The following is a 15,347-nucleotide window of genomic DNA, read 5'->3' as shown; positions in this document are numbered from 1 at the left end:
ATTTCAAATCATATTTTACTATGATACCTAAAGTGAAGTTAGGGATAGCTTTTTTGTGGGGGAAAACAATGTAATTTTCAGTTTTTAATAATTTTACTGATTAAGTATTAATGTGCAAAAATTGCCTGAAAATATTATTGGCAAAGCACAAGAAGATCAAAAATATTGCAGGTCAAAAGAATAATGTATCATTGATGGTTCCAAATAATATCTACATGTACAAAAATTTCTCATGATCCTTTGTAGGGGTAGCTCTGATTTTTCCTAACCTATTTTTGGCAATGTTTTTCTATCTTTGACCCATGGGTGATTGATCCTATAGGAATCACATTACTGCCCTTCAGTTTTCATCAAAAAACTATAAACAGTAGGTCTATTTGAATTTAAGTAATTGATTTTACATTAATTGAACAGGACAGGTATTGTTTATCTTCAGAGAACATGAAAAACGTGATTTTTTGTTGACTTCAAATTATTGTGAATCCTTTCTAGTAGGGCGGATTAGCTCCAAAAATCACAACAATTGTGCAAATTATGACTAAAGCATGAAACTTTCACAAGTATTAGTATATGCCATAACATTTATTTTAAAGATGAAAGGTAAATTTTTTAATGCCATTTTTCGGCCGATACCATGGCAACGGATAAATTTCTTTTGAAAACTGTGTATTCCCCTCTTAATGGTAAATAAATATGGTATGGATGACCAAAAAGATGATTTCAAGCGTCCAGTTGAATACATATGAGATTTAGAGTTTTTCAAGATTACCAAGATCGTTCCAATTCTGCCCGTTGCCATGGTAACAGCTCATTTTCCCCAAGAAACATAAAAATTTTGATAAAAAATTATTGTACAATCTGATTTATCTTTAAATTCCCCTGATTTTATGGCGCTAAACGTCGATATGTTGGTTGCCAAATGTACAAATAACATCTTAGGTCATTGCCATGGCAACCAAATAACATCTAATTTACGTAAATAACATGGTTGACAGGACAATGCACAAGTGAACATATGATAAACATCAACTTTATTTTCATGCTAAACTTTTGACCAACTCTTTCAATTTTGAACAAAAAATACAGTAAATGTACTGCATGAGTTCATAAGAAAGAATTAAATTTATGTTGCCTTGGTAATAATTTGATTGAATTTGATATGTTGCAAAAGACCCGTTGCCATGGCAACAGCTTATTTCCCCCAAAATGGTAAGAATATTGATAAAAATGTAGAATATGATCTCCATCCCATTCCCATTAATTCTATGGTGCTAAACAGAGATATATTTGTGGCTAAATGTATAAATATAACATCTTAAGCCATTACCATGGCAACCAAATAACATCTTGTTTACAAATAGATATCCTGGAAGACAAAATGATGGTCGCAAATAACAATAGAAATTACACAATATACATGCGCTACCGTTACATCACTCATTTATTTTTTAACAAAATTTAAAGTATATGTACTACATGAGTTCAATTGGATGATAACAATTGATGTTGCCTTGGTAACACTTGCATTTGATGATAAATATAAATGTCGCAAATGGCCCGTTGCCACGGCAACAGCTTATTCCCCCCAAAATGGTAAGAATATTGATAAAAATGTAGAATATGATCTCCATTCCATTCCCCTTAATTCTATGGTGCTAAACAGAGATATATTTGTGGCTTAATGTATAAATATAACATCTTAAGCCATTACCATGGCAACCAAATAACATCTTATTTACAAATAGATATCCTGGAAGACAAGATGATGGTCGCAAATAACAATAGAAATTACACAATATACATGCGCTACCGTTACATCACTCATCTAATTTTGAACAAAAATTAAAGTATATGTACTACATGAGTTCAGTTGGATGATAACAATCGACGTTGCCTTGGTAACGCTTGCATCTACTGATAAATATCAATGTTGCAAATGGCAACAGCTTATTCCCCCCAAAATGGTAAGAATATTGATAAAAATGTAGAATATAATCTCCATTCCCGTCAATTCTATGATGCTAAACAGAGATATGTTTGTGATTCAATGTATGAATACAACATCTTACGCTGTTGCCATGGCAACCAAATAACATCTAATTTGTAACAAATATCAGGAATGACAAGATAATGGTAAAAATATAATAAAAATTACCTAATCTACATGTGTTACCTTTGAACTACGTAAATAATTTTGAACAAAACTTAATGTCGCTTTGGTAACGCCTGACTTTATTGATGAATATCAATGTTGCAAATGAGTTGTTTCTATGGCAACAGATTGTTTTTATTAAGAAAAGTACAACATTTGATAAAAGTGAAGAAAATGATCATTCAATTTACCCTTATTTTACGTTGCTAAATAAAGATATGTTTGTGGCTAAATGTATAAATCTAACAAACAGAGACTAACATCATAAGCCATTGTCATAGAAACTAAATAACATCTTAATTTGCCAAATAATATGGATAATAAGATACTGGCAATAAATAAAGCAAAGATTACCAAATCTACATGCATTAGATTTGAATCATTTACCTACAGTAAATGTTCAACATGAGTTCATTTGTATTAAAAAAATGTTGCCTTGGCAATGCTTGAATGAATGGCATTCACTTTTTGAATGATATAAAGACAGACTTTATGGCCCGTATTCTCCTGTCGGGTTAAACTTAGACCATGGTCCAACTCTCTGCTTAAAATAACTAGATCCAGAAATTAATCAAATATTTTTCTATTGTATATTTATTAAGTAAAAAAAATATTTTCATAATGAAGAAAGTACTTCATCTATCATTCCCAGACAATTACGAACAATGTGGGTGTCATATGAGTTGACACTTGGACGTGTGCTGTTAGGGATTTGTGCCTCAATTGGCTCTCCATAGTTAAACCACACATTGAAACCTGAGTTCAGAATACGGGCCTATAAGTGCAATGAACACAAATACCGTGACTATGTAATGGATAATGAATAATACTAGTACTGAATTGTTGATTTTATTCAACTTCTTCAACAATCGTCAACAGAGGCTGATCCAGGATTTTCCAGAGGGGGGGTACATTCCTTACAGAAAATAGGGTTTTTTACAAAAGTCTTTCAGTCATTATTTTGTTCTCACTTCAAAAAAGGTCATCAGTTGTGTATGAACAATATATTCCAATTAAAAATTTCGATGTGAATCTCAAAAGGGCACCACACTTGTGTATGAACGACATATTTACATAAACAGTATATTGACTATGGTTCTCAAAGTTGGGAGGGGGGCTACGGGCCGGATGTGCTCCCCGGATAATCCACAGATCGTCAACATTACTAGATATATCTAACCTTGACCTTGGAATCTCAGATAATCAATGTTAAATTTTCATAAGTTCCACCAGTTTGGTGGACAGTAATGTATATAGCAATGACATTCTTAACATACATTGTCTGAGTGTATGAATCTGCTTCCACGGGGGACTGGACCCTATATACCACGTATACATGAATCTAATATACCAGTAAAAGTTCAGTGGCATTTAACAGTCTCCCAAACATGCACATAATGCAGTGCACTTAAGAGAAGCCTGCGTACACTTGCAGCAGCCACTACATCCTTTCATGCAGCTGCATTTGATAAGTTCATGGCAAGATTTAGATGCTTCTGGAAGTGTTGTCCAAAGAGGCTGCCAACCAGTGCTTTCCTTTGTCCATCCCCAGTCAAATGGGCTGGGTAGATCTGGACTCATCACTAGAGTCTGGTTCCAGCAGTTAGCCTGAAGGCATGCTCGTTTGATGTGCTATCGAAGTGCAGCCAGTGTTGGGGGAATGTTACATAAAGCTCTGGACTTATGTGCGAATAGTTGCTTCCTTGCATCGTTTACTTCCTTGCATCGTTTACTTCCATGATGTTACTGGTGCGATCATACATTAGCACAACGAATCATTCCAGCCGTGACAACCATTTTTCGGCATTTTTCTGGCATATGTGACAGTTCTTTAAAGGCAGCTGTCACATCTGGGAAAACTTCCCATACCTCCCAGGCAGTTTTCTTTCCTCTACCTGCAAAAGATGATACGGTGTCACATCCAGTGAATGCGTGGAAGATTGGGAGTGCTGCACATTCCTTGGGTTCATCGCAGCAACCAGTTGGTGAATTGGAACGTATCTGAGGCTGGACCCAGTACCTAGTGCTATCCAAAGCTCATCTGGATTTATGTTGCGAAACGAAGCAACGGCGATAACCACAACATCAGTATCCACTGTACGTATCGTCACTTTCCTTTTGCCCTTTTGTGTAGCATCTAATGCATGTAACAACATGCGTGTGTCAGCCTCCTCGTGAGAACATGGGGCAAGGCTTCCCAGGTCGGATTCGGAAGGGAAACAGAGAACACTGGTCCCACATGTTGTATATAATTCCTAGCCATCAGCTCTTGGAATGCTTATAGCATCATGTGATAGCAAACTGAAGAGTTCTCTTTTGTTTTTACCTACACGAAGAAAGTCTTTCCATTTCTTTGGCATGATCGTAGAAGAGTGCACTCTCTTCCTAATGCCTTTTCCTCTCTTCTCCCTGGTCGTTCCTTTCAGACTGTCTGCAATATAGACATCCCAGACGATGTCCAGCCTGTCAACCCTCTCTAGTTGATCGGAAATGTATGCTCCAAAAACTGCACTGGAATACTCTTTGAAGGTCTTTGCAGATGTGGGATTGAGCATTTGAACAACAGCCGCTCCGTCAATTATTATGACATCAACCTTAGGCGCACTTGTGGTTTCGGGTTGGTTTGCTTTTAGGCACTGTAGTAGGTCTGCTTTGGTTCCAAGATGCAATTTTCCTTCAGCCGATAATGCAGGTGGAGCCGCCTGGTTCTCGTGGCAGAAAAATTTATTAAGATCCCCTTCACGTGATTGGCATGAAATGTACAGCCTTGAGAAGAGACTACAGTCATTTTTCACTGCTGTTAGCTCCATCTGTTGTTTAGACCTTGTCTTGGGCTCTGGCCGACTGAAGAGCAGTAACCTGTTTTTCTTTAGAGGCTCTGTAACAGGCCGAGTGCAAAGTTCTAGTCTTTCTTCAACAAACTTTGCATATTGCTCCTCACCAAGAGATTCGACCTTTCTCACAGTTTCTGTAACAGTGGTTTCCATGATGTCTCCTGTATCAAGTACCATCAGATCCTGAGTTTCCTCTAAGAAAGGATTTCCCATCTCTTGAAATACTTTGGTGAGTGCTCTGACTTCCTTCATGAAGGATACCTGTACTCCAGGTGTTTGATCATGGTGACGATGTCTTCTATTGCTGGCACCTCTATGTTCTCTTTCCGTCTGCACTTCAAACTCTGCTGTCATTCTGGCTATTTCTGGCCCTGCTACCATCCACCGTCTTAGGGCCCCTGGGTTTCCTGTCAGTCCAATGGCCCCTCCACATCCTTTGACAAGAGCATTGTTTTGCTCATGATATTGATCTATTGCCATGGCAGAGAAATTATTCCTGGTCTTGTGCACAACAAATTTTCCTGATCTGAATTCTGCCAGGACATCTGGGTGTTTGTCAGCAAGGTTCATCATATCACGAATGTGTACAGAAAGGCACCTTGCATAATTTGTATGATCTACATGTAAGGCAAAGATCCAGGGCATGAGCTGTGTTAAGGATTGAACATATAGATCAAAGTTACCTTCACGTAGAGATCGGATATATACCAGTAAGAGAATCTCCAATGAAAGTGTCTTGAGCCAGTAGTCAAAGTGCACACTGGATTGTGCCCGCCGTTTGCACCACATGTGAAAGCCCTCATCATCTGGCCATGCTGGCTGACTATTGCTACCGTCATCTTCTGTGCAGTCACTAGTATATGCCTGCTGGAGCAGCGTGTGGAGAGTCACAGCTGTGACTTGATGTGCATGGCGGGTCTTGGTAACATGGCTAGCCCAAATGAAAGAAGCATAGTTGGCAATGTTGGCTTGTGTCAGGGCATTTTTCCAACCACTGTCCTCCAGCCAGTCACCTAGCAGCTAAAAAAATAACAATAAATCCTTAATTGCACATTCATTGCCTGACAGAGGTAATGTGTTTCTTAGTAAATATGTATTTCGTATTTATAAGAATTTATCTGTTATTTTTCTATGATACAAATATATGTCGTATTTTATATTGATTGTAAACAAATTTAAATTTTAAACAGAAATCACAGTCAATTTTGATTTATCCTATGGATCGACAAAACTGTTTTTTGGTGTTTATGATGAATATGATCAATGGTAAAGACATGGCCCATGACTCATCATTTAAGATTTCAAAAAGTAGTATATTGTACATAATTACAAAATTTATCTTTAGTACTGCCATCTCTGTGTAGACCACCAAACATGATCACAAAGTGATCCTCGCCATGTGTTGATGGCCAGGTCCATTGGATTTCTTTGGCAAGGGCGTAGAGTGGCTGATCTGCAGCAAGAATAGGCACTTGGCCAGGGTTGAGTTGCTGTCTTAACTGTGGTCATAGAATGCCTTATCATGGCCACTGAATGGGCACTATCCACAAAAAAGAGGTAATAGTGAATTACGGCGGCAGGTGGCATTACAGCCTGCTGCATATCGGCATGGTAGGCGGACCATGACACCCAGTCATTTATTGATTTCTTCTGAAGGGTTTCTGTCACCAACCTAAGCCAGAGGTACTCCTCTCGCACTGCAGCTTCAGCAGCAAGAAGGTGTGGAGGCTTTGCAGGACCTTCAACAGCAGGTGCAGTGAAGTGTTGTTTCCTAATGGCGACTGGTGGCACACTCGTGTACTCTGATGGAAGAGGCACTACCGACTTGTTGGGAGACACGTTTTGCCCAATCACCACTACACCACGTTGTTGTCCTTCATTTGTGTGCGAGGGATGCTGTATCAGAGATATCCCGGTACCATGAAATGAATCTCTGGCCATCGCAGAGCTAGGGTTATGGTCAACGTTATCAACAGCACCTGTAGTAAACAATCTGTGGCGAAGCTTTGGTGGGCATACAACTTGTTCAATCTCAAAGCGCTGGCATAGGCCATTAGCAACATCTACTGTGATCTGCAGAAATCTATCATAGGAGACACATATCCCAAGTTCAAACAGAGTGTCAATTAAACTTCTGTTCCTGGTGACTGCGTGAATCTTGAGTGTCAAGTAGAGTGGCAGTGGGGTCTCTCTGTCGTGGCTGTGGTTTCCTGGGACTGAGGTTGAGTCGGTATTCCGTGTGTGCTTAACACTATTGAATACCAATAGCTGTGATAGCGATAATGCAGCAGTTGTTGAGCTTGTATTGTTGAACTGAATTTGATGTTTGCCCCATCAAGAATCATGTTCACAAGAGCAAGCAGAGAAGGTGGCACAGAATCCCTCTGGCAATCAGCTTGGAATGCACCGTCAAATGTAAACTTAGTATCAAACATTTCTCTACGAACTACCTGTGCTGCTCTAACAAGATTCATTGCATTATTGTCACGTTCGAATGCCTTCCTGAGTGCTGGACCAACATCTTTCTCAAACAAAAGTAATGTGTCCCTGCCGTGGGAATGTGCGCTCAGCTCTGGAAGCTCAGAAAGGAGCCTCTCCTTCAGTCTTGTTGTATGTATCCTGTTATTTATTGTTGCACCAAGCTGCTCCAGTCTAGTCTTGTAGAGATGAGCCAAGTCTGAGAGTTTAAAAACTGGGCAATGTCCTCATCAGCATGCCTCTCCTCCATGAATACCACCAACTCAGCAAAAGCTATACCATGCAGCTGATCAGCATCATCATCTTTTGGAGCAATAGTTCTGATTCTGTTGTATAGTGAACGAAGACAGTTGCGATGGTACTTTGCCTTTATGGCAGCCATGTCCCCTGCACACAGTTTAGCGATTACATGTAGTTTAGTATCACCTAGTTCAGTGGCACACCTCCTGACATTCTTGTCAATGTCCATTGTAGATGCATGATGCAGTTCTTCATTGCCACCAGGCTTATTGCAGAAGAAGCAGACAGGCTCTGCTTGTTGCGAAGGTATAGGGGTTGCTGACCGTGTACACACTTTTTGAGTGATATCACTTAAGGGTAGACTTGAAGCTATTTCTGCTCTGCTCTGTTGACGAAACATTTTTTTGTTAAACTTTAAACGGCATTTCTTGTGCTAATTAGCACTGTTTCTCATTAAAGTTTATTTCAGACCATCTCCATCATTTAGTCTTTCCAGCTGTATATCCATTGGCGTTTGGTGTAGCTCTTTGAATTGGGTGAGATCTTCTACAAATGATGCATAGCCAATACCAAAAGGTTTTGCATTAGATCTGAATGGGCACTGCAAAGGTTCATCTGTTTGTTCTTGGCAATTGATACAAAGTTCCCAGTTAGTTCTTGAAGGTGATTTGAATTGCTTTGGTGTAGAGGGTTGGGTTGGTCCTACAAGGGTATGACGCTTTTGCCATGGTGAAAATTTGGTCTCAGACACTAATTCTTTCTTTTGACTTCTAGGCAGATACCTGCAAAATTAAAAAACGCACATTTAAAAAAAAATCAATAAGACATCTGTGTTGATAACCCAAACAGTATCAAAGTTCATTGACCTTCCTTAGATGACCTTTGACCTTAATAACATGACCTGAAACGTATTCAAGACCATCAATGATACTATGTCAAAATTTCATAAACTAGTTCCATATAATTTCAAAGTTATAATGAAATTCAAAACTTAACCTTGGTTAATATTTCAACGTTCATGCCCCCTACATGACCAAAGTTCATTGACCCTAAATGACCTTAGAGCTAAATCATGTGACCAGAAATTCCTGCAAAATGACCAGTGATACTTGCTTATCTTTGTGTCTAAGCTTTATGAAATACATGTAGGTCTACATACTTTCTCAGTTATGATGACATTTAAAAAATTAGCATTGGTAAAGATTTCAATGTTGACGAAATGGCTGCCGCCATGGTCAGAAAAGTGGCGGCTATGGACGCACTCTACTATGTTATGCATTCGTAATTAATTAATAGTTGATTATCAACGTTAATTGCAATAGTTCCAAGGTATGATGTAATTAATTTGTAATAAGTCATAATAAGGCATATAATCAAATATCAAAAGAAAAGAACAAAGAAAAAAAGATTAAAACTTACAGCAGGCCTGGGGAATGGGGATGATGGCTTACTAAGCAGACTCCATTTTTATGTTGTTTTTACTGTGGGTAAACTAAGTTGTGCACAAGTTACATAAGAGTACATGCACAATATGCTATACTTAAACCTCATTGGATAAAAGTTTTTCACTCTCAAGGTCACTTTCACATGACATGCACTGTATGTATGTTGCACTGACCTATATTGAATAGGGATTGATAGTATGTTGCGTCACTGCTAAAATATTAGAATATAATTTGATTTAAGTACAAAAGCAATGATTATGCACCATAGGCAATTGGTATATAAAACAAAACAAAACAAATAAATTTGTAAGAGTTCATTGACATTTTTATTGACCTTTTACATTCCTTGGGAGGTCAAAGGTTAAGTGTCATGATGTTGTATTCATACATTGAACCACAAACATCTCTGTTTAGCATCATAGAATTGAAGGGAATGGAATGGAGATCATATTCTACATTTTTATCAATATTCTTACCATTTTGGGGGGAATAAGCTGTTGCCATGGCAACAGGCCATTTGCGACATTGATATTTATCATCAAATGCAAGTGTTACCAAGGCAACGTCAATTGTTATCATCCAATAGACTCATGTTGTACATATATACTTTAAATTTTGTTCAAAATTAAATGAGTGATGTAACGGTACATGTAGCGCATGTATATTGTGTAATTTCTATTGTTATTTGCGACCATCATCTTGTCTTCCAGGGGCCCGTTGCAGAAAGAGTTGCGTTTAAACGCAAGTCAAAAAATCAATCGCAAGTCCCAAATGCGCGCTGCTGATTGGTTGAAAATCAAGTTGCGCATGATTTTTAGAGTTGCGATTGATTGCAACTCTTTCTGCAACGGGCCCCAGGATATCTATTTGTAAATAAGATGTTATTTGGTTGCCATGGTAATGGCTTAAGATGTTATATTTATACATTTAGCCACAAATGTATCTCTGTTTAGCACCATAGAATTAAGGGGAATGGAATGGAGATCATATTCTACATTTTTATCAATATTCTTAATTTTTGGGGGAATAAGCTGTTGCCGTGGCAACGGGCCATTTGCGACATTGATATTTATCATCAAATGCAAGTGTTACCAAGGCAACATCAATTGTTATCATCCAATCGAACTCATGTAGTACATATACTTTAAATTTTGTTAAAAAATAAATGAGTGATGTAACGGTAGCGCATGTATATTGTGTAATTTCTATTGTTATTTGCGACCATCATTTTGTCTTCCAGGATATCTATTTGTAAATAAGATGTTATTTAGTTGCCATGACAATGACCTAAGATGTTATTTATACATTTGGCAACCAACATATCGACGTTTAGCGCCATAAAATCAGGGGAAATTAAAGATAAATCAGATTGTACAATGTTTTTTTATCAAAATTTTTACGTTTCTTGGGGAAAATGAGCTGTTACCATGGCAACGGGCCAAATTGGAAAGATCTTGGTAATCTTGAAAAACTCTTAATCTCATATGTATTCAACTGGACGCTTGAAATTATCTTTTTGGTCATCCATACCATATTTATTTACCATTAAGAGGGGAATACACAGTTTTCAAAAGAAATTTATCCGTTGCCATGGTAACGGCCGAAAAATGGCATTAAAAAATTTACCTTTCATCTTTAAAATAAATGTTATGGCATATACTAATACTTGTGAAAGTTTCATGCTTTAGTCATAATTTGCACAATTGTTGTGATTTTTGGAGCTAATCCGCCCTACTAGAAAGGATTCACAATAATTTGAAGTCAACAAAAAATCACGTTTTTCATGTTCTCTGAAGATAAACAATACCTGTCATGTTCAATTAATGTAATACTTGTGAAATTTTCATGCTTTAGTCATAATTTGCACAATCGTTCGGCTAATCTGCTCTACTATTCAGCTAAACTGGTGAATTTCACTGGTCAGAGCTAGGGCTGGGACTTAAACGCGGGTACCCGGGTCCTGCCCTGAAGTCTCGGGAAACGGGTAGAAAAATCAATACCCAATACCTTAAAATTGCTTACCAGTATAACGTATGTATTTGATTTGTATTGCAGTGTAAAACATGATTGTAACTCATCACAAAAGTACACAAGTCTCATTTTGAATCTCACCAATTACCCTCAAAATATCCATAAATATACAAGTTTTTCAGTGATGATGTGACTTAGATCATTCAATCATTGCCAGGTTTCTTTGGCACAATTGCAGCTTGAGCAGTGCCAGCCAATCACGTTCGTGTTAATATTTTCAGTTCATCATAAACCAAAAATTGCTCAAAAACACAATTTTGTGAACAAAGTAAACAGTAGTGTGGGCAGGATTTTTGAAAAAGGGGGGATGAGTTGAATAAATATTTGACAAGAAAAAACAGGGTTGCCTAAAAAAATTGAGAGGGGGGTTGAACCCCTAACAAAGTCAATGCAAATTGTTTTCAACAAAAGAAAATCGTATTAATATTTATGACTATTTTTTAGTTTTAACTGGTCTAAAATTGATTTATTTTTGTCTCGCCCACCAGAGGTGAAGGCGAGACTTAGGGATCCAAATGTCGTCCGTCCGTCACAAACCTGTAATGACACATAATTCCACAACCGTAAGTTGCTTTTCAACCAAACTTGGATGGTAGATGGACTTGGGGGACCTGCATGTTACGCTGCAGTCTGAGGTCACATGGTAAGGTCAAAGGTTATTTTCAGGTCAACGTTAAAGTTTACATGCAAGACTCTCTTATGACACCCAACTTCGCAACCATAAGTCGCTTTTCAACCAAGCTTGGATGGTAGATGGACTTGGGAGACCTGCATGTTATGCTTCAGTCTGAGGTCACATGGTAAGGTCAAAGGTCATTTTCAGGTCAACGTTAAAGTTTACATGCAAGACTCTCTTATGACACCTAACTCTGCAACCGCAAGACGCATTTCCACCAAACTTGGTTGGTAGATGGACTTTGGGGAATTGCATGTTATGCTGCAGTCGGAGGTCACATGGTAAGGTCAAAGGTCGTTTTCAGGTCAATGTTAAAGTTTACATGCAAGACTCTCTTATGACACCTAACTCCGCAACCATAAGTCACTTTTCAACCAAACTTGGATGTTAGATAGACTTGGGGGACCTGCATGTTATGCTGCAGTTGGAGGTCACATGGTTAGGTCAAAGGTCATTTTGAGGTCAACGTTAAAGTTTACATGCATCTCTTATGACACCTAACTTCGCAACTGTAAGTTACTTTTCAACAAAACTTGGATGGTAGAATTACTTAGGCAACCTGTATGTTATGCTGCAGTCGGAGGTCACATGGTAAGGTCAAAGGTCATTTTCAGGTCAACATTACAATTTATGTGAAAGGCTCTTATGACAAGTGTTATTCCATCCCAGTCATTTCACAATGAAGTTTCAATATAATTCTCTTGCATGCCCTCGCAAATCACAATATTTCTGGTTAATTTCATAAGTGGGCGAGACACAAAATTGCTTTTGCCTTGTATATGATATCAAAAGAGTCTCCAACAAAGTTGATCAAAAAAAGTACAATGAAAAACAAAAGGTCCAAAAACAGAAATAAGTAAGAAATTGCAGAAAATATAATATATAAGAAATTGATCTGATATCTCAATTTTAGTAATACACCACAAACAGTTTCTACACCAAATATTAGAACATTTGGAGCTTTATTAATAGATTAAGAGGAAAAAGTATGATTTTGCATACTAATTGTGCATAAATTAGCATTAATCAAATAATAGCAATTTGCAAGAGTTAATCAATATAGAATTTTATAGATTTTTTTCTCAGAAAACATGCATGCTTATTTTTGGTGTGAACCCGCGATCAACGACCCAGAATTTCAAGGGGGGCCTCGATTTTGACAAGTAATAGTCCAAAGTGATCATGTACATGTATAAGTGTCAATTACGTTAGTAGTTTTTGTTTATTGAACATCAAGAACATATTCTGAATAGTTCAACAAGTTTCTTAAAAAGATTAAGATTTTAAAGCAGATTAAGTGTAATAAAGCTATTAAATGTTTTGAGAAAAGGCATTTGACATTTTATATTTCCATAGACATGTGTTCATGTGTTAGAATGTAGCAATGAAAGTATCGTCTGCAAAGTTAAGAATATTTTTAATTGAATATTGTATCATTTGTTACTTTTAAATCTTTTTTGTTATTGTTGTTTTGGACACTTTCCACCTTGAAATGAAAATTGGATGACCTACATGTGGATTTATTATCATTTCTACGTGTATGTAGCTCGGAAGAAGGATTCTAAAGAAACAGACAAGATGGAGTTAGGTAAACAACAACTGAATGAAAAGGAAGAAGTCAGTATCACAGATTGTCCTGGCAAGAATGACAATAAAATTGAATTTGATCATTTGGAATCAAATAGCAAAGAAGAAAAGGAGCAAAATGATAGAGCAGATGAATCAAGAGGCCCTCATGGTGAAATTGAAATGAAATTCATCCTAGACAACCAGCATCTTCATACTGCCCATTCATCACCTGTGACGCCAAAGACCATCAGGAAACGTAAAAACCATCATCTTGATATGGCTGAAATGATCTCATTAAGTGGGGTAGAGAGTCTGTGCACCATCTCCAACTATGATGCAATGTCTACAAGAGGTATTGATGATGAGGAGGAAGGGGGTGATGATAGAGAGGTTGATACTGGTATTGGAGTGCATCATCTCTTGTCCGTTCTACTTGCTATGATGTCAGTTGCAATTGTCTTGCTCCTCTACTTCCTGGTACCATGTCCAATGGAGCCTGCAAATTGGAGTATAGAATTCGAAGGAATCGGTAAGTGTAGCATCTCAATGTGGATCTCTTTCATTACCATGTAAAACGATTAGTAGGGGAGATCGGGGTTAGTTGGAAAGTGGGGTAAGTTGAAATATTGTTATTTTCTTTAACGCCTTTACATAAATTTATGCAATACTGCTCTCAATTAAGTGCTATTATCAACAGCCATCCACTATATTACATGTGTAACAAGCCTGGTGAAGTAAGAAAGGAATTTTTTTTTCACCTACTGAGTATTTTTTTTTCTCTTTCAGAAATTTTATATTATCTCAGAAAAGTTTATAGATCAAGTTGGCCTGCTTGGTGGTATAATGGACACTTGTACCAAGCTACGTAATAAAGATATTAATATGCCATGGTAAAGTTATTAATATGCCATGGTAAAGTTCCTTTTTTGTGTTGTAAGCTTACACATGTACATGTAAATGTCAAATGGGCCTCTGGGGATAGTTGGAACAAAATTGAAGGGGCTAGTTGGAACATGTTCCAACTTACCCCAATCATAATTATGAATAAAAACATTGGATATGAGAAAAAAATGTATACAGTATTTCACACTTTCTGAACATGTATTGTGTACCATGCTTGTTTGTTTCTCAGTTAGGACTGAGTATTTAAGGCCTATTAAGACCCCTAATGCAATATTACCCCTTAGCAATGTGTGTGTGTGGGGGGGGGGGTCAATTTAAGCCCTCCCTTGACAAATTTTGTCACTATGTGCATGAAATTTTTTGACCACACCGCTTGCTGACTTTTTACTTTTTTTAAGTTTTGCGCATCTATCGAGACCAAATTTGCAATGCCTGGATGCGCGGTTTCGAAATTGCTCAACATTTTGTAAATCTTGCATGTTGGACCCAAAATTGCTGTACTATCAGCAATTTCATGTACTTCTGGATCAAATTTTCGTGACAAAAGTTAATTGTTTTTATTTTTCATTAATTAATTATGCAAATAAGCATATGAAATTGCCCTAAATTTAGTTTTTTTTTAAATGTTTTTGCCTTTAACTCTATTTACGATGGAAAAATAAATCTTTTCATCTGGACTTACTTTGATTGAAACAGAGAAAAGTTTCACGTCCAGGACGCTTCTTCAGCTTTTATGAATTGGCGGGAAATCGTCGTTGCCGATTGGCGCCGAAGCACTGTCGATGTTATTGTCTTGAGACGTCGAGGAATTTTTTGGATTTCTTATTCAGATTAAATTACTGATTCGGATTTATTTGTTATGCTAGTAGAATGCTAATTTTTGGTGAGAGTATCAATTTTTACGTTTATAACAAATATCGACAAAAAAATAAAAAAAAAATTCTTTTGTATTTTTTGTTTTATTAAATTTGCATTTCTTTGTTTTTGTCTCACCTGCGAAGCAGAGTGAGACTATAGGC

The 15,347-nt window shown here is 37.3% G+C and overlaps 2 protein-coding genes across 4 annotated transcripts in view; one reads left to right on the top strand and one right to left on the bottom strand.

Moving 5' to 3' along the window:
- LOC121423368 (protein FAM234B-like) overlaps nt 1-15,347 on the top strand; it is an 80,512-nt gene that overhangs the window by 13,976 nt on the left and 51,189 nt on the right. The window contains exon 2 of one of the 3 annotated variants that reach the window (XM_041618730.1): nt 13,403-13,954. In XM_041618730.1, coding sequence (XP_041474664.1) covers nt 13,435-13,954 — 520 coding nt within the window. In that variant the 5' untranslated portion in view covers nt 13,403-13,434. Of the gene's footprint in view, nt 1-12,897; nt 13,955-15,347 lie in introns of those variants that run through there. The other 2 variants (XM_041618731.1, XM_041618729.1) reach the window with 2 other exon arrangements.
- Nucleotides 3,031-8,104, bottom strand: LOC121422610. Its single transcript, XM_041617766.1, has 4 exons — nt 7,625-8,104; nt 6,577-7,059; nt 5,903-6,006; nt 3,031-5,872 (listed from the first exon to the last, which is right to left on the bottom strand). Exons 1-4 carry the CDS (start codon nt 8,102-8,104, stop codon nt 4,408-4,410), a joined length of 2,532 nt encoding a protein of 843 aa, XP_041473700.1. The 3' UTR covers nt 3,031-4,407.

Source organism: Lytechinus variegatus, chromosome 10, assembly GCF_018143015.1.
Source record: "Lytechinus variegatus isolate NC3 chromosome 10, Lvar_3.0, whole genome shotgun sequence".
Taxonomy (NCBI): Eukaryota; Metazoa; Echinodermata; class Echinoidea; order Temnopleuroida; family Toxopneustidae; genus Lytechinus; species Lytechinus variegatus.
Note: the sequence above shows the minus strand (reverse complement) of the source record. Positions and strands in the feature narration are given on the sequence as shown.